The sequence below is a fragment of the Pan paniscus genome, chromosome 12, assembly GCF_029289425.2.
Source record: "Pan paniscus chromosome 12, NHGRI_mPanPan1-v2.0_pri, whole genome shotgun sequence".
NCBI classification, from domain to species: domain Eukaryota; kingdom Metazoa; phylum Chordata; class Mammalia; order Primates; family Hominidae; genus Pan; species Pan paniscus.
Window position 1 is genome coordinate 15838431 of NC_073261.2, and position 20021 is coordinate 15858451.

The window sequence follows — 20021 nt, forward strand, 5'->3', positions numbered from 1 at the left end:
GCCAGATTGTTTTGAATCATGCTAGGTTTTTAAAATTGAAGTATTAATTTTTACTTAGTTTAGACACTCTGCAGTATCACCAAAAAGTTCGCTGCATAGAAAATCAAGAAGTAAGGACTATGATGTATATAGTGATAATGATATCTGCAGTCAGGAATCAGAAGATAATTTTGCCAAAGAGCTTCAACAGTACATACAAGCCAGAGAAATGGCAAATGCTGCTCAACCTGAAGAATCTACAAAGAAAGAAGGAGTAAAAGATACCCCACAGGGTAAGAGTCAAACTATTTTATCATTTAAAGTTTATCTAGAGAAGCAGTCACAGTTGTCCATATATGGACAGAGGATTTTCCCTTGCCCTTTATCTTATGATAAGACTATGGTTTTCATGAATATTTATACCAGACATGAGCTTGCATGGCCAGAGACCCCATCTGAGACCTGGCCACTTGGTGCATTAAATGCTTAGTTTGTAGAGGGAGCTGGAGGATGGAGGTGGGTTATCAAAGGCCATGACTGTTTCTAAAGGGAGAATGCTAAAGCCCTGGCCTCTGCTTGTGTGAAGGATAGGATATGCCTGCTTGTATTGCTGTCATTTAAAGAGGATTGACTGGAATGGTTGTATGTCAGACTGTAACTCAGAAATATATTCTTCTAGATTACTAAAATGAGATTTAGCCATAAATATGAGGGCAAATGGCAATTATAAATGAAATTTTTGGCCAGGCACGGTGGCTCACGCCTGTAATCCCAGCACTTTGGAAGGCCGAGGCTGGTGGATCACTTGAGGTCAGGAGTTCGAGACCAGCCTGGCCAACATGGTGAAACCTAAAAATAAAAAAAAGTATCAGGGTATGGTGGCACACGCCTGTAATCCCAGCTACCCTGGAGGCTGAGGCACGACAATCACTTGAGCCTAGGAGGCAGAGGTTGCAGTGAGCCGAGATCACACAGTGCACTCCAACCTGGACAACAGAGCGAGACTCTGTCTCAAAAAAAAAAAAAATTAAAATTTTAATGCTGTCATTTTTTTGTTGTTTTCTTTACTTAAAATGGATCTGTATTGCTTGAGCCCAGGAGTTCGAGGCTCCAGTAAACTATGATTATGCCATTGCAGGATAGATGGATAAATGCGTGGACGGATAGATAAATAAATAAAAACTTGATCTATTTAAAATGTTTTCAGTGAAAAATCTGACAGTAATATATGAGGTCATTGTAAACACTTAAAGTTTTACTGTTGCAGTTCCTAATTAGATCCATCATACTCTGAACACTTCAAAAGGATCTGCCTTAGAACTTATAAGACTGATTTTATTATCTTGCTTTTTTCTTGACAATACCTTATATATTTTTAAAAACAATGAATGGGGAATCCAGGACGTATTATCATAATTCTCTTTTTGGTCCCTTACTCCCAGAGCTTCTAGGAAAACTGATCACTATCATGCCAGTTTTCACTTATTGAGCCTTAGAGAACTTTCCTCAATTATTGTAAATCATACTTCTTTTTTCCATTTGTTTTGCGACAGGTTCTCACTCTGTTGCCCAGGCTGGAGTGCAGCAGTGCAGTCATAGCTCACTGTAACCTTGAACACCTTGGCTCAAGCAATCCTCCTGCCTTAGCCTATAGTCCCAGAGTAGCTGGACTACAGGCGTGCACCACCACACCCAGCTATGTTTTTGTAGAGACAAGGTCTCTAGGCTGCCTAGGCTGGCCTTGAACACTTAGGCTGGCCTTGAACTCCTAGCTTTGAGCAGTCCTCCTGCCTCAGCCTCCCAAAGAGCTGGGATTACAGACATGAGCCACTGCACCTGGCCCCGTACTTCTTAAAAGTAAACTGCTATTGTAACTTTATGTCATTTTTTAAATTAATTTTTTGTTTTTAGCTGCTAAACAAAAAAATAAAAATCTTAAAGCTGGTCACAAGAATGGCAAACAGAAGAAAATGAAGCGAAAATGGCCTGGCCCTGGAAACAAAGGATCAAATGCTTTGCTGAGGAACAGTGGCTCACAGGAAGAGGTATTGCAATATATGCTTCTAGGAATACCTGACCCCTGCATGCTTTTGGACTTGATCTTATACTTCAGTGACAAGAAGTGCTATGTGATATGGAGAGGTGGAAGCATCCCACAGAATCGGTTTTCAGATGAAGATGTCCTTTTACTGTCACTGGGTTCTCTGTGTTCTTCCTTCTTATTGCAGCTTTCTTTTTCTCACTGATTAGCTGCCAGCACCACTTTTAAGCCTTAGCGTTCTCACTGTTGTTCCTGAATATATGCACACAAGCTCCTTGATTTTTTTTATTATTGTTATATATATATATTTTTGAGACAGAGTCTCACCTTGTAACCCAGGCTGGTGCGATCTCGGCTCACTGCAAGCTCCGCCTCCCGGGTTCAAGTGATTCTCCTGCCTCAGCCTCCTGAGTAGCTGGGACTACAGGCGCCCGCCACCATGCCCGGCTAATTTTTGTATTTTTAGTAGAGACAGGGTTTCGCCATGTTGGCCAGGATGGTCTTGAACTCCTGACCTCAGGTGATCCACCTGCCTCGGCTCCCACCACCCACCACCTCCCTAAGTGCTGGGATTACAGGCATGAGCCACTGTGCCTGGTCACTCGTTGATTTTTTTGTGTGTGTGTGTGTGTTATACTATCAATGACTCGGGAAAGATGGGAAGCCCAGAGAAGATCAAATAGTCATGAGGCATTTCAAAGGCCACTGAGTCTTACAAATTTTTTACTACTAAAGTCCCTCATCCTGGCTCCCTCTGGAAATTAAAAATCAATATTTCTGAGCATTGGCCTTACCGAATCTCCCCACTCCCCACCTTCCTGTATTTTGATTTTGGTTTTTAGAAGTTCCCTTTCCTTGGTCTGTAGATGTAAGCAGGGTAGAATAATAAGTACCTCTTCTGGATTCCACTTTTCTGAGGGCTTTTAACTGGATGGCAACTTTTTTTATTAGGCTTGGTCATATGGGACAAGGGTAAGGGGTGGTAAAATATTAGAAATGCCAAATATTCTAGATTGAAAAACATTTATATACAGTCTGTCCCCTGCCTCCATATTTTATGAATGAGGAATCTGAAGCCCTGTGGTTCAGGTAATTACCCATAGTCACACAGGGCCAAGTCAGGACTAGGATTTTGTTCCTCAACCCCCTGTCAATATTCTCTTTGATTTGATTTACATGGCTCAAATGATTATTCAGCCAAAGCTGACAAGGAACAAATTCTAAACATATATATAGAATTTAATAATGTTACCAAATAAAACAAGATTTAAACTGGCAGATATTTATAAGACATAAATTTGATGGTGCTAAGTGGAAATTTGACATTATTATAAATGACTGTACAGTCAGCTCCCTTGTTTGTACATACTGTATTCCTAAAACTGTATGCAAAAATTTGGTATACAGAAGCTGTAATCTGTAGCGTAAGTTAACATGTAAAAAGTACCTTATGTTTCTGAAGAGCTTAAACGTATTATAAGATTTTCTTCCTTTTTTTAATGTAAAAATCTCCTTTTATACCTTTATCACCATCTTTGACGGTGTATTTCTAGTTGTGTGTGTTAATTTGAGCTGATAAGTGTGCTCAACTCACACCCAGTGAGCATCTCATTGAAACTATAGATTCCACTGCTTTTGGTTCACTCTGATTTTCAACTTTGTCTCTACCACTCTAAAGATCTTCGTTCTTAGACTTCGGTTTTTAATCATAAATACTATCACTTTCATTTAATTTTTTTTTTTTCTCCCTGAGATGGAGTCTCGTTCTATTGCCCAGGCTGGAGTACAGTGGTGCAATCTTGGCTCACTGCAACCTCTGCCTCCTGGGTTCAAGCGATTCTCCTGCCTCAGCCTCTAGAGTAGCTGGGATTACAGGCGCACACCACCACTCCCAGCTAATTTTTGTATTTTAGTAGAGATGAGGTTTCACTGTGTTGGCCAGGCTGGTCTTGAACTCCTGACCTCAAGTGGTCCACCCGCCTCAGCCTCCCAAAATGCTGGGATTACAGGCGTGAGCCACTGTGTCTGGCCCATTTAAAAAATTTTTTTCATTCATTTTTACAAAATAAAGGCAATGTATAATAAAATATTCAAATCAATACAAACACTAATATTCAATGATGGAATGCTGTTGAAACTGACAAAACATTCATTTTTAACCTGGTGTACAGAAATCCAAATTTTACATATGAAGGCCAATTTAGAAGAGTCACCTTTAAGGCTTTGAAGTTGGTTTAAATAATTTTGTGCAACAGAATAAAATATTTAATTTTCTGTTTCTTTTTTTTTTTTTTCTTTTTTTAAATTTAATTTTATTTTATTTTTATTGATCATTCTTGGGTGTTTCTCACAGAGGGGGATTTGGCAGGGTCATAGGACACTAGTGGAGGGAAGGTCAGCAGACAAACAAGTGAACAAAGGTCTCTGGTTTTCCTAGGCAGAGTGTTTGTGTCCCTGGGTACTTGAGATTAGGGAGTGGTGATGACTCTTAACGAGCATGCCGCCTTCAAGCATCTGTTTAACAAAGCACATCTTGCACCGCCCTTAATCCATTTAACCCTGAGTGGACACAGCACATGTTTCAGAGAGCACAGGGTTGGGGGTAAGGTCATAGATCAACAGGATCCCAAGGCAGAAGAATTTTTCTTAGTACAGAACAAAATGAAAAGTCTCCCATGTCTACTTCTTTCTACACAGACACGGCAACCATCCGATTTCTCAATCTTTTCCCCACCTTGCCCCCCTTTCTACTCCAGAAAACCGCCATCGTCATCATGGCCCATTCTCAATGAGCTGTTGGGTACACCTCCCAGACGGGGTGGTGGCCGGGCAGAGGGGCTCCTCACTTCCCAGTAGGGGTGGCCGGGCAGAGGCGCTCCTCAGCTCCCGGACCGGGTGGCTGGCTAGGCGGGGGGCTGACCCCCCCATCTCCCTCCCGGACGGGGCGGCTGGCTGGGCGTGGGGCTGACCCCCCCGCCTCCCTCCCGGACGGGGCGGCTGGCCGGGCGGGGGGCTGAGCCCCCCACCTCCCTCCCGGACGGGGTGGCTGGCCGGGCAGAGGGGCTCCTCACTTCCCAGTAGGGGCGGCCGGGCAGAGGCGCCCCTCAGCTCCCGGACTGGGTGGCTGGCCGGGCAGGGGGCTGACCCCCCCACCTCCTTCCCGGACGGGGCGGCTGGCCGGGCGGGGGGCTGAGCCCCCCACCTCCCTCCCAGATGGGGCGGCTGGCCGGGAGGGGGCGCTGACCCCCCCCAACCTCCCTCCCGGACAGGGCGGCTGGCCGGGCGGGGGGCTGAGCCCCCCACCTCCCTCCTGGACGGGGCGGCTGGCCGGGCAGAGGGGCTCCTCACTTCCCAGTAGGGGTGGCCGGGCAGAGGCGCCCCTCAGCTCCCGGACCGGGTGGCTGGCCGGGCGGGGGGCTGACCCCCCCACCTCCTTCCCGGACGGGACGGCTGGCCGGGTGGGGGGCTGACCCCCCCACCTCCCTCCCGGATGGGGCGGCTGGCTGGGCAGAGGGGCTCCTGGCTGGGCAGAGGGGCTCCTCACTTCCCAGTAGGGGCGGCCGGGCAGAGGCGCCCCTCAGCTCCCGGACCGGGTGGCTGGCCGGGCGGGGGGCTGACCCCCCCACCTCCTTCCCGGATGGAGCGGCTGGCCGGGCGGGGGGCTGAGCCCCCCACCTCCCTCCCGGATGGGGCGGCTGGCCGGGAGGGGGCGCTGACCCCCCCCCACCTCCCTCCCGGATGGAGCGGCTGGCCGGGCAGAGGGGCTCCTCACTTCCCAGTAGGGGCGGCCGGGCAGAGGTGCCCCTCAGCTCCCGGACCGGGTGGCTGGCCGGGCGGGGGGCTGAGACCCCCACCTCCCTCCTGGACGGGGCGGCTGGCCGGGTGGGGGGCTGACCCCCCCACCTCCCTCCCAGACGGGACGGCTGGCCGGGTGGGGGGCTGACCCCCCCACCTCCCTCCCGGACGGGGCGGCTGGCTGGGCAGAGGGGCTCCTGGCTGGGCAGAGGGGCTCCTCACTTCCCAGTAGGGGTGGCCGGGCAGAGGCACCCCTCACCTCCCGGACGGGGCGGCTGGCCGGGCGGGGGGCTGACCCCCACCTCCCTCCCAGACGGGGTGGCTGCCGGGCGGAGACGCTCCTCACTTCCCAGATGGGGTGGCAGCCAGGCGGAGGGGCTCCTTACTTCTCAGATGGGGCAGTTGCCAGGCAGAGGGTCTCCTCACTTCTCAGACGGGGCGGCCGGGCAGAGACGCTCCTCACCTCCCAGACAGGGTCGCGGCCGGGCCAAGGCGCTCCTCACATCCCAGACGGGGTGGCGGGGCAGAGGCGCTCCCCACATCTCAGACGATGGGCTGCCGGGCAGAGACGCTCCTCACTTCCTAGATGGGATGATGGCCGGGACGAGGCGCTCCTCACTTCCCAGGTGGGATGGCGGCCGGGCAGAGACGCTCCTCACTTTCCAGACTGGGCAGCCAGGCAGAGGGGCTCCTCACATCCCAGACGATGGGCAGCCAGGCAGAGACGCTCCTCACTTCCCAGACGGGGTGGCGGCCGGGCAGAGGCTGCAATCTCCGCACTTTGGGGGGCCAAGGCAGGCGGCTGGGAGGTGAAGGTTGTACGGAGCCGAGATCACGCCACTGCACTCCAGCCTGGGCACCATTGAGCACTGAGTGAATGAGACTCCGTCTGCAATCCCGGCACCTCGGGAGGCCAAGGCTGGCGGATCACTCGCGGCTAAGGAGCTGGAGACCAGTCCGGCCAACACAGCGAAACCCCGTCCCCACCAAAAAAACACGAAAACCAGTCAGGCGTGGCAGCGCGCGCCTGCAATCGCAGGCACTCGGCAGGCTGAGGCAGGAGAATCAGGCAGGGAGGCTGCAGCCAGCCGAGATGGCAGCAGTACAGTCCACCTTTGGCCCGGCATGAGAGGGAGACCGTGGAAAGGAGAGGGAGAGGGAGACGGGAGAGGGAGAGGGAGATGGAGACGGGAGAGGGAGAGGGAGACGGGCGAGGGAGAGGGAGATGGGAGAGGGAGAGGGAGACGGGAGAGGGAGAGGGAGAGGGAGACGGGACTTAATTTTCTGTTTCTTACCTTTAGTTTTTTTGTTTTTGTTTTTAAAGGATGGTAAACCTAAAGAGAAGCAGCAGCATTTGAGTCAGGCATTCATCAACCAACATACAGTGGAACGCAAGGGAAAACAAATTTGTAAATATTTTCTTGAAAGGAAATGTATTAAGGTATAAAAATGTGTAAGCAAAAATCTACTAAAATGTAAAACTGCTCTTTCTGTTTGATACTCTTTTAATTCATACCTTTAGGTTTTTAAAGCTGTTTCATTCTGGAAAAAAATCAGTTAGAAAATTTTAGTGAAGTATTCTTTTATGTTTAAAAAAGTAACCAGGCCTGTAATCCCAGCAGTTTGGGAGGCCGACGTGGGTGGATCACCTGAGTCAGATAATTTTTATTTATGTATTTATTTATTTTTTTTGAGATGGTGTCTCACTGTGTCGCCTGGGCTGGAGTGCAGTGGCGCATTCTCGGCTCACTGCAAGCTCCGCCTCCTGGGTTCATGCCATTCTCCTGCCTCAGCCTCCCAAGTAGCTGGGACTACAGACGCTAGCCACCACACCCAGCTAATTTTTTTTGTATTGTTAGTAGGGACGAGGTTTCACCGTGTTAGCCAGGATGGTCTCGATCTCCTGACCTCATGATCCACGCACCCCGGCCTCCAAAGTGCTGGGATTACAGGCGTGAGCGACTGATAATTTTAAAAAATGCTTTATGTTTAAAAATGTTTGGGACTTAAGATTTTAAGCAGATATATGTGATGTGGTTATAATTTATTAACAGTTAGAATGTGCTACCTCTAAGACTTTGGTTCTTTCTGGAATCATTTGCTTATTTAAAGTTTAGTAGGAATTAAATCATAATGACTTGACTATGAGAAATAATGGCTTTTCCTTGCTCCTTCTTTTGGCCTAGGGAGACCAGTGTAAATTTGATCATGATGCAGAGATAGAAAAGAAAAAGGAAATGTGTAAGTTTTATGTACAAGGATATTGTACCAGAGGTGAAAACTGTCTGTATTTGCATAATATCCTTTATCACAAGATATGGTGACTTTATTCTTTATAAATATTTACATGAACATTTTAAATGTGCAAAATTTTTAATGAAACCAGTGTTTTAGGTATACCAAAATGATATTATCCAAGCCCAACTTAGTATCAAAGTGATTAAATTGTACGTGGATTTTTTCATAAGCAAGAAAAGAGGAATTCTTTAGAAAATCTCTCAAATGATGATTCTTTCTGCTCAACCTGGGTGGTATAGAGGGTCCATGAGACCTCTTCAAATCCCAGAAAGACTTATCACAATTTCTACTGTGACACTGATTAATTGAATCTATATTCAAATAAGCTACTTCATAAAAAGGCAAGGATTACATAATTTGGGAGTACCTGTTTTCTGTGTATTCTGTACTGTGTAGAAATTAATCATCCCTTAATTTGCAGAATAGCCTTAGCTCTTCAGTGCAAATGGCACAGACAAGTTGTAAAAACATGGAACATAAACATTTTAGGTTAATAGCACCTTTAGTCATCACAAAAAAATTTTTTTCTTCAGGCATTCAATATAAGGAGTATCAAATTGTAATTTGAGGATTGTTTTCCTAGAAAACAATATTGAAGTTATATAAATTTATTCTGTTGTAAACAAGTCTAATGTACAAAGGATCCAGATTTGTAAGATATGTCGTTGTTGACTTTGATTCCTCCACCCCCAAAGGAATGCTTTAAAAATGATCACATTTATCAAGGTATTTAAAATATATACCCCTTTCATATATGAAACATGCCTGTACTCTATTATAAGAATGGATATGAAGGAAAAAAATGTCCTGTCATAGCCAAGAAACTTGATTTATGTATGTAGTCCTTCTAAAATTAGATTTTTAAATGTATTCCAGTTAGTTTATTATCTCATACTTTAAATAGAGAAATCCAGTTTCTACTAGTAGGAAAGGTCTTTTTTTTTTTTTTTTTTTTTTTTTTTTTTGAGACATTATCTTGCTCTGTTGCCCAGGCTGGAGTGCAGTGGACAATCTTGGTTCACTGCAACCTCCGCCTCCCAGGTTCAAATGATTTTGGTGCCTCAGCCTCCTGAGTAGCTGGGATTACAGGCATGCCTGCGCCACCATGCCCAGCTAACTTTTTTGGATTTTTAGTAAAGGCGAGGTTTCGCCATGTTGGCTAGGTTGGTCTTGAACTCCTGGCCTCAAGTGATCTGCCCACCTCCGCCTCCTACAGGCATGAGCCACCTCGCCCGGCCACAGAGGTCTTTATTTAGGAAAAATAAAGTCATTAAGTTAATAACATTATTTCAATTGGATTAAAATTGTTCTCTTCCTTAACACTTGGGTTACATGAATATCCTTGTAAGTTTTACCATACAGGAACAAAATGTTATCAGGGAGAATATTGCAAGTTTTCTCATGCTCCACTGACTCCTGAAACACAAGAATTGTTGGCTAAAGTAAGTATAATTTTTAATAATCTTTTGTTTTTTCTTTTTTAAGGAATATGTTTGAACTAAGGATGAGAATTTGAAGATAATTAAGGAGAGTGCCTCTTAGGTTAGCATATGGGATATATTAGGACTGATAACTTAAGAATTCAGTTTAAATATTTTTCATTTGCATATGTTTCCTTGTAGCTGAAAGGAAGATGTATATTCATTGCTGATTTAAGTTGGAAAGATGTAAAATCTTCAGTATAATTAGCCATTTTAATAGCTAAGCTAAGCTAAACAAAGCAAATCAAATAAGAAAAATAGTACTCCTGTTATAAAGATTCTTGGAAGGAAAGTTACAAGTTACGGGTTTATAAACATTTTAGAATTACATCAAATAGTAGTTAAGTAGTAATTTCAAAATGTTTTCTTCAGATATTCTTTCAGTCTGTGAGAAAAGGTTATTGAAAAGTTACAGTCATTTGTATTCTTTCATTTCTCATGTTAGTTGGAGCTAGTCTCTTAAAAATTCAATCTAAGTATACATGAAAATTTAAAAGATTCTTTTGAAGCCAACCATACGATCTTCTGGCAAAATGTTCCCTTGAGCATATGTAAATATTACAAAGTCAAAGGTGCTTGTTTATAGATATTTTTAGGTTATAAAATATGAATGGTTAATGTGGAATTAGAAGTTGTACCAAATAATTTAGTTGTTTATTTGTGTGAAATAGATATGGAAAAGTGATATATATAAAATAAGTTTTTCAGTTCCTGTAGTAGTAGCAAATAATATTAGATGATTATTAGGATGAATTTGATTGGAATCATTTGAAAGTTATGAGTATGACAGTATACCTGAATTAGACATGAATGCATAAAAATGATTGTGTGATTTTTTTTTTCATATTAGGTTTTGGATACTGAAAAGAAGTCATGTAAATAAAATAGACATAAAAAGGTAAAATTAGAATTTACCACATTTCTTTTTTTCTTGTCTGAACATCTCCAGAAGTTGGCATGCAACCTCAGTAGGGTTCTCAAATAGAAGTATTTTTCTTCTTCCTCCCCCACTAAAAAAGAATTATAAAATATTTGATATATTTACATACCTATATGGATCTACATCAGCCTGCTTCCTTGTGTGGGCTTGTCTATCAGGTATATTTTTATTCTCCTCTTGTGTTTCTTTGTAGATTTACCAAATACGTATAATTCACAAAACAATATATTTAGTTTTGCTTATGTTTGGATTTTATCAGACTGTATCATACTCTCTGTGTTAATTGATGACGTGGCTATTTCCACTCAACATTATTCATTCGTGCAGATGCATGCAGCTGTCATTCATTTTTACTCCTATATAACATTTCACTTTATGTTTATATTAGTTATTTGGTCATTCTACTATTAATGAATATTTAGGTTATTTTCAATTTTTAAAAATACAAACTCTTGTAAATATCCATATACATACTTCTTGGTATGAATGTGCACAAGTTATCCACAGTATGTGCCAAGGAGTAGAATCATATCATCATAAAATTTAATATAATATCAGTTTTTTTCTCAAGTAGTTATACCAGTTTATACTCCTACAAACTGTGTAGAAGAACTGTCATTCTACACTTGCCAGTACTTTATATTGTCAATACTTTAATTTTAACCAATTTAGTGGATGTAAAAATAGAATCTCGTAACTTAATTTGCATGAAGTGCAGCATCTTTTCTTATGCTTACTGGTTTTTGAGTTTCATCTTTGGTGAAATGCCTGTTAATGTGTTTTGCCCATGTTTTTATTGGTCTGATTGTCCTTTATACATTGATTTTTATATATTCCTTATGTAATTCTTTGTGAGTTATGTGTGGCAGGCCTTCTCCCATTTTGTGGACGGTCGTGTCGTGTTTTTTTTTTTTTTTTGAGGCATCTCAGTGAGTAGAATTACTTATTTTGGGAATCTTTTTGTTTATGCCTAGTTTTGTGTTTTGTGTCTCATTTAAGAAATTATTCCCTGTCATGAGGCTGTAAAGCAATTTAACTTTTTTTTTAAGTTTTGGAGCTTTGCTGTATACGTTTATATTTTAATCCATTGGGAATTGTATTAACAGTTGGTACAGTAATGGTGCTTAGCAAAAACAACTACAAGGTTCTCAGTAGTGAATAACACAAAGTGCTTATTTTTTATGCATATATAGATTGGCTCGGAGTTGGCTGATCTCATCTGGCCTTGGTTGGGTTGGCGCTGTTTCATATGGCAGATCTGCTGGGTCAGTTCTGCCCATACTTATCTAACTCTCCTGGGACCAGTGGGCTAGCTAGGGCATGTTCTTCTCATGGTGTTGGCAGAAACTCAAGAGGGCAAAGCCCTGTTTACAGCACATTTACTTATAACCCATTGGCTAAAGTAAGTCATATGGCCAAGCCCAAAGTCAAGGAGAAGGAAACTGTACTCCACCTTTTGTACTTTACATGTGGGAGGAACTGCTAGAATGAATGAAAAAAGAGTATAACTGTAACTCTAGGGAGAAAAGAAAAAATAATACTAATTGACTTTTTTAAAATGGTATCAGATAGAGGCCTCATATCATTCTTATTTTTGTTGTTGTTGTTTTTCCCTTTTTCCCATATGGATAACCAATCTCCCAAGCATTATTTAATTAAAAAGACTGCTCTTTCCCCCACTAACCTGTAATACCCCTTTTGGTATATGTCAAGTTTCCATCAAGTGAAGATCTGAAGGTCTGTTTCTGGGATGTCAGTTCTTCATTTGTCTTTTTCTCCAGTATGTACTATCTTAATTACTGTAGCAACACTTGTTACTGTCAGTCATTTTGATTATAGCTTTTCCAGTAGGAGTGACGCTGTATCTCACTGTAGTTGTAATTTTCATTTCTCAAATGACTATGAACATCTTTTCATGTGCTTATTGGCCATTAGTCAGTTTAGATCTCTGCCCATTTTAAAATTAGATTGTTTTCTTATTGAGTTTTAGGAGTTCTTTATGTATGTTGGATACAGATCCTTTATTAGATACATGATTTGCAAATATCCCAATCTGTGGCTTGTCTTATTTTATTAATGGTATCTTTTGAAGCATCAAAGTTTTCATTTTGATGTCGTACAGTTTATCAGTTTTCTCTTCTATGGATCATGCTTTCCGTGTTGTATCTAAGAATTTATTGTCTAACACAAAGTCACAAGATGTGCTCCTATGTTTTCTTCTAAAAAATTTTCTAGTTTTAGCTCTTGTGTTTATGTCTATGATTCATTTTGAGTTAATTTTTAGAAATTGTGTGAGTTAAGGGCAAAACTTTTTTTTACATGTAGATGTCCAATTGTCCAAGCACTTTTTTTTTTTTTTTTTTTGAGACAGAGTCTCACTCTGTTGCCAGACTGGAGTGCAGTGGTGCAGTCTCGGCTCACTGCAACCTCTGCCTCCCAGGTTCAAGTGATTCTCATGCCTCAGCATCCCGAGTAGCTGGAACTGTAGGTGTGTACCACCATGCCTCCTAATTTTTGTTATTTTTAGTAGAGACAGGCTTTCACTATGTTGGCCAGGTTGGTCTTGAACTCCTGACCTCAGGTGATCTGCCCACCTTGGCCTCCCAAATTCTGGGATTACAAAGGTGAGCCACTGTGCCTGGCCACCAGCACCATTTTAAAAAAAGACTGCCCCTTCCCCCTGACTTGCCTTCATGCCTTTGTCAAAAATCAGCTGACTATAAATGTATGGATTTATTTCTGTACTTAGTTGTGTTCCATTGACCTCTATATGTGTGTCCTTATACACTATCACAGTGTCTTGATTACTATAGCTTTGTATTAGGTTTTGAAATAAGGAAGCGTAAGCTGTCTAGCTTTGTTCTACTTTTCAAAGATTGTTTTGGCTACTCTGGATCTTTTGCTTTTCCATATAAGTTTTAAGATCAGCTTGTACATTCTGCAAAAAACCCATGCTGAGATTTTGATAGGGATTGCATTGCATCTGTGGAAAATTGCACATAGAATTCTGATCTGTGAGCATGGAATGTCTCTCCATTTATTTAGATCTTCAGTTTCTCTCAGTTTTGTAATTTTCATTGTACAAGTGTACAGTGTACACTTTTTTGTTAATTTATTTGTACATATTCTGTTTGATGCTATTGAATGGAATTGTAATTTAAACTTTATTTTTAGTTGTTCATTGGTAGTATGTAGAAATAGAATTTATTTCTGTTATTGATCTTGTTTCCCAAGACTTCGAATTCATTTATTAGCTCTAGTAGGTTTTATTTTGTGTGTGCATGTATTCCTTAGGAATTTGTATATGTAGGATTATGTTATCTCTTCCTTTGTTTTTTGAGACAAAGTCTCGCTCTTCTCCCCCAGGCTGGAGTGCAAATGGCGCGATCTCGGTTCACTGCAACCGCGGCCTTGCGGGTTCAGGCGATTCTCCTGCCTCAGCCTCCCGAGTACCTGGGATTACAGGCATCTGCCACCACGCCCGGCTAATTTTTGTGTTTTTAGTAGAGATGGGGTTTCACCATGTTGGCCAGGCTGGTCTCAAACTCCTGACCTCAGGCGATCCGCCTGCCTCAGCCTCCCAAAGTGCTGGGATTACAGGCGTGAGCCACCGCGCCCAGCTGCCTCTTCCTTTCTAACCTTTCTAATGCTTTTTATTTCTTTTGTGCCTGATTTCACTGGCTGAAACCTTCTATACAAGGTTAAATAGAAGTGAGAGCAGATAATGTTGCCTTTGTCCTGATATTTGGCAGAAGCATTCAGTCTTTCACCAATACATATGATTTTAGCTGTAGGTTTTTATAGATACTCTAGTTCAAGGAAGTTCTCTCCTATTTCTAGTTTTTTGAGTACTTTTATCATGGATGAATCTTGGGTTTTATCAAATGATTTCTGTGCATCTGTTGAGATGACCATATAATTTTTCCTCTTATTTTATTCACATGATATATTAGTTGTAAAATAATTTGTTTTACATTCTTGAGGTAAACCCCACTTGGTCATGTTGTATATAATTTATTATTGGATTTCATTGGCTAATATTCTATTAAGGATTTTTACATCTTTTTCATGTTTATGAGGGATATTCATGTGTAGCTTTCTTTTCTTGTGATGTCTTTTTCTGGCTTTCGTATCAAGGTAATACTGGCCTCCTAGAATGAGTTGAAAGGTGTTCCAGCTTCCCCTATTTTCTGGAAGAATTCATGAAAATTTGTTATTATTTCTCCTTTAATTCACCAGTAAGACAACTGGGCCTGAGCTTTTTTTTTTTTTTTTTTTTTTTTGAGATGGAGTCTTGCTCTGTTGCCCAGGCTGGAGTGCAGTGGCACAATCTTGGCTCACTGCAAACTCCACCTCCCGGGTTCACACCATTCTCCTGCCTCAGCTTCCTGAGTAGCTGGGACTACAGGCGCCCGCCACCACACCTGGCTAATTTTTTTGTATTTTTAGTAGAGACGGGGTTTCACCGTGTTAGCCAGGATGGTCTTGATCTCCTGACCTCATGATCTGCCCACCTCAGCCTCCCAAAGTGCTGGGATTACAGGCGTGAGCTACCGCGCCCAGCCGCTTTTTTTAAATTAGATTTTACATAGCAGATTCAATTTCTGTCCTTGTTAAAAGTTTATTCAGATTTTTCTTTTTTAAAAAAAAAAACAGCTTTGGTAATTTGTATCTTTCCATTAATTTTGCTATTTCATCTAAGTTGTCTACTTTGTTGGCGTAAATTTGTTTATAGTATTGTCTTATAATCCTTTTGAATTCTGTATCATAAAAAGATTTTCTTTTTTTTTTTTTTTGAGATGAAGTCTTGCTCTGTTGCCTAGGCTGGAGTGCAGTGGCACAATCTCAACTCACTGCAACCTCTACCTCTTGGGTTCAAGCAATTCTTCTGCCTCAGCTTCCCAAGTAGCTGGGATTACAGGTGTGCGCCACCACACCCGGCTAATTTTTGTATTTTTAGTAGAGATGGGGTTTCACTGTGTTGGCCAGGCTGGTCTCGAGCTCCTGACCTCAGGTGATCCACTTGCCTTGGCCTCCCGAAGTGCTGGGATTACAGGCGTGAGCCACCATGCTCACTCTGTTGTCCAGGCTGGAGTGCAGTGGCACGATCTTGGCTCACTGCAACTTCCGTCTCCTGGGTTCAAGTGATATTCCTGCCTCAGCCTCCTGAGTAGGTGGGACTACAAGCACTTACCACCATGCCCAGCTAATTTTTGTATTTTTAGTAGAGACTAAGTTTCACCATGTTGGCCATGCTGGTCTCGAACTCCTGACCTCAAGTGATCTGCCCGCCTCAGCCTCCCAAAGTGTTGGGATTACAGGCATGAGCCACTGTGCCTGGCCAGCTTTGTGACATTGAGGCTTTTAATCTATGAATATGTTGACTGTAGTCTTTTTTTAGACATAGGGTCTTGCTCTGTTGCCTAGGCTGGAGTGCAGTGGCACAATCATAGCTCACTTTAGCCTTGAACTCCTGGGCGCAAGCAATCCTTCTACCTAAGCCTCCCAAGTAGCTGGGACTGCAGGTGTGTGCTACCACACCTGGCTAATTGTTGTCTATAGTCTTTCAAAATGTCTTTTGATAACATTTTATTATTTTCCCCAGTGGGTTGCATATTTTTGTTAGTTTTTTTTTAACAATTAACTATTTTGTGGTATACAGAACAGTCAATGAATTGCACCCATTTTTAATGCACACATACAAAATAAAACCTACTAGAGTTAATAAATTCAGCAAAGTCTCAGGAAACAAGATCAATACACAAAAATAAATTCTCTTTCTACATACTACCAGTGAACAGTCCAAAATGAAGTTTAAACAATTTCATTCAGTAGCATCAAACAGAATAAAACAGGAATAAATTAAAAAGGTGTACACTTGTACACTGAAAGTTACAAAACCGAGAGACACTGAAGATCTAAATAAATGGAGAGTATATAGTTCAATGAGTTTTGAAATGTGTGTAACCATGTGGCTACCACCACAATCAATAAATAGGACATTCCATCACCCCAGAATGTTCCCTGTGACACTTTACTACAATTCATTCTTCTCCTTCTCTCAGACCTCAGGCATCCACTGGTATTCTTTCAGTAAGTAAGTATCGATTAGTTTTGCCTGTTCTAGAATTTCATATAAGCAGAATTATATAGTCTACACTCTTGTGTCTTTTGCTCAGTATGGTGTTTTCAAGCTTCCTGTTTTTATGTATATTAGCAGCACACTTCTCTTTATTGCTGAATTGTGTTCTTTTGTATGGATATACTTGTTTATTCATCTGTTGATGGACATTTGAGTATTATAAATAAAGCTTCAGCGAACATTTATGTTCAAGTCTTCGAGGCAATGTAATTTGAAATAAAAGCAATGATAGTGTATTTTTGTCCTGGGTTTTAAAGAGACTGCTATTAATATTTTCCCCACTGAATACAATGTGTCCTGCAATTTTCTGGTAGAAACTCTGTCAAGTTAATGAAATTCTCTTCAAATTGTAGCTTGATAAGAGTTGTTGGACTTTTTGTTTCTTTGTTTTATAATCAGGAAGAGATGTTGACTTTTTTGGAATTCTTTTTGACATGACCGGAGTTTTTCTTTTTATTCTGCCAAAGCAACAGATTATATCTATGCATTTAAAAATACTAAACCACCCTTACGTTCCTGATATAAACTAAATTTTTAAATATAAATGTGAAGTTTTCAAATATCATTAATATTATGCCAAAATATTAATGCCTTTTGAGACAGGGTCTCACTCTGTCACCTAAGCTGGAGTGCAGTGGCATTATCTCAGCTCACCACAACCTCTGCCTCCCAGGCTGAAGCGATTCTCCTGCCTCAGCCTCCTGGGTAGCTGGGATTACAGGCACCTACCACCCTGGCTAATTTTTGTATTTTTAGTTGAGATGGGGTTTCACCATTTTGGCCAGCCTGGTCTCAAACTCCTGACCTCAAATGATCCACCTGCCTTGGCCTCCCAAAGTGCTGGGATTACAGGGTGTGAGCTGCCGTGCCTGGCCTTTATTCCTTATATTGATTATTTGTGCCTTCTGTTTTTCTTCATCAATTAATCTGCAGTTTCGTAGTTACATTATTCTCTAGAAAGAACCAACTTTGCTTTAATTCTATTTTATACTAATTTTCTATTTCATCAATTTATTTTCTAGATTATATCAGTCATTTTACATTGTTTGGGCTTATTTTGCCCAAAGATTGATTGTTAGCATTTCTTCTTTCTCAGCACATCTAAACCTATACATTTTTCTTAATGTACTATTTTACTTGTAGCCCCAAAGTTTTTTAAATTAAATATTCTTTTATAAAAGTAATATATGCAGATAGTTTAAAAAGTCAAGAGGTTATACAAGAATTATCATGGAAAAACAGCAGTCCTTCATATCATGATGATTTTTGTAGATGCTAAAAAAAGCTTTCTGCTAAATTCAACACTCTTTCTTTTTTTTTAATGGCTTTATTTATTTTATTCTATTCTTGAGGATTGTTTGTGTGTTTCTAGAAATTTGTCCATTACATCTAAATTAATACATTGACATGCGATTGTTCATATAGATTTATTATTCCTTCTTTAACTATTCTTTACTTTTTTTTCTTTTTTTAAATTATACTTTAAGTTCTAGGGTACATGTGCACAACGTGCAGGTTTGTTACATATGTATACATGTGCCATGTTGGTGTGCTGCACCTGTTAACTCGTCATTTACATTAGGTATATCTCCTAACGCTATCCCTCCCCACTCCCCCACCCCGCAACAGGCCCCAGTGTGTGATGTTCCCCACCCTGTGTCCATGTGTTCTTATGGTTCAATTCCCACCTATGAGTGAGAACATGCAGTCAACATTCATTTCTTGTTTTAAAAAAACACTAAAGAAAATAGGAATAGATGGATACTTTAAAAGTTTTTTATTGTGATAAAATACACATAATATTTACCATCTTAACCATTTGTAAATGTACAGTTAAGTAATGTTAAGTTCATTCATATAGTTTTGAAACCATTACCACCACATATATCACCAGAGCTCATGTTTTTAATCTCAAAACTAAAACCCTGTATCCATTAAACAAAAACTCCCCATTTCCTCTTGTCTTCAAGGCCTTGACAGCTACATCCTGTTTTCTGTCTCTTGTGATTTTGACTACTTTAGATATCTCATATAAGTGAAATCATACAGTATGTCCTTTTTTTATCTCATATAAGTGAAATCATACAGTTTGTCCTTTTTGACAGACATTTCTGTCACCACCATCCTATTTTCTGTCCCTTGTGATTTTGACAAATGTAGGTATCTCATGTAAGTGAAATCATATAGTATTTATCCTTCTCAACAGGCTTATTTCATTTAGCATAATGTCCTCAAGATTCATCCATATTGTACCATGTCAGAATTTCTTCTTTTTTTAGGGCACAGCCTCCTTTTGCCCTGGAAACACCCAGACAGCAGGGCAGGCAACTCCACCCACCCCCCCACCTCTTGTAGCCAGACAGGCCAGGCCACACCTGCTAGAGCTTCCAACCCAGTGGTCCCACTTCTACCTGAACTCTGCAGGCAGGTGCAACCCCGTGTTTACTCAGGAAGTAAACAGACAACAGATTAGGGCTGACCTAGCAAGGATACAACCTATCTGTCAACTGAGGTTCCTGTCTGAGGGAGAGCCCCATGGACAAGAACACTCAATAAAAGAAACATGGGCACAGAGACAGTAATCAGAGAGGGCTCCTCCAAGACCCAGGAGCAGGCTAGAATCTAAGCCAGTCAACTGATCCCACCTTATACTGTAATCAAACCCTCAAGGTTATCAAGAAGAAAAAAGCAAAAAATCTACCCAAAGGACAGCAACTTCAAAGATTGAAGAACATCAGCCGATATAAATGAGAAAGAACCAGCATAAGAACTCTGGCAACTCAAAAAGCCAGAGTGCCTTCTTACCTCCAAATGACTGTACCAGTTCCCTAGCAATGGTTATTAACCAGGTTGAAATGGCTGAAATGTTACAAATAGAATTCAGAATATGGATAGGAACAAAGATCAATGACATACAGGAGATAGTCAACCCAATCCAAGAAATCTAAGGATTACAATAAAACAATACAGGAGGTGTTAGACCAAATGACCATTATAAGAAAGAACCAGACTGACCTGATAAAGCTGAAGAACACACTAGAAGAATTTCACAGTGCAGTCTCAAGTCTTATCAGCAGAATCAACCAAGCTGAAGAAGGAATCTCAGAGCTGGAAGACTGGCTCTCCAAAATACCTCAGTCAGACAAAAATAAAGTAAAAACAATAAAGAAGACTGTATTAGTTCGTTCATGCATTGCTATGAAGAAATACCTTAGACTGGGTAATTTATAAAGAAAAGGGGTTTAATTAGCTCATGGTAGGCTGTACAGGAAGCATGGAGGCATCTGCTTCTGAGGAGGCCTCAGGAAACTTACAGACGTGGCAGAAGGTGAATGAGGAGCCAGC

The 20021-nt window shown here is 41.5% G+C and overlaps 1 protein-coding gene across 1 annotated transcript in view; it reads left to right on the top strand.

The window, feature by feature from the left end:
- ZC3H8 (zinc finger CCCH-type containing 8) overlaps nucleotides 1-20021 on the top strand; it is a 49403-nt gene that overhangs the window by 22906 nt on the left and 6476 nt on the right. The window contains exons 3-8 of the mRNA XM_003804792.6: nucleotides 59-272; nucleotides 1891-2024; nucleotides 7140-7256; nucleotides 8002-8113; nucleotides 9446-9555; nucleotides 10445-10492. Coding sequence (XP_003804840.1) covers nucleotides 59-272; nucleotides 1891-2024; nucleotides 7140-7256; nucleotides 8002-8113; nucleotides 9446-9555; nucleotides 10445-10477 — 720 coding nt within the window. The 3' untranslated portion in view covers nucleotides 10478-10492. The remainder of the gene's footprint in view (nucleotides 1-58; nucleotides 273-1890; nucleotides 2025-7139; nucleotides 7257-8001; nucleotides 8114-9445; nucleotides 9556-10444; nucleotides 10493-20021) is intronic.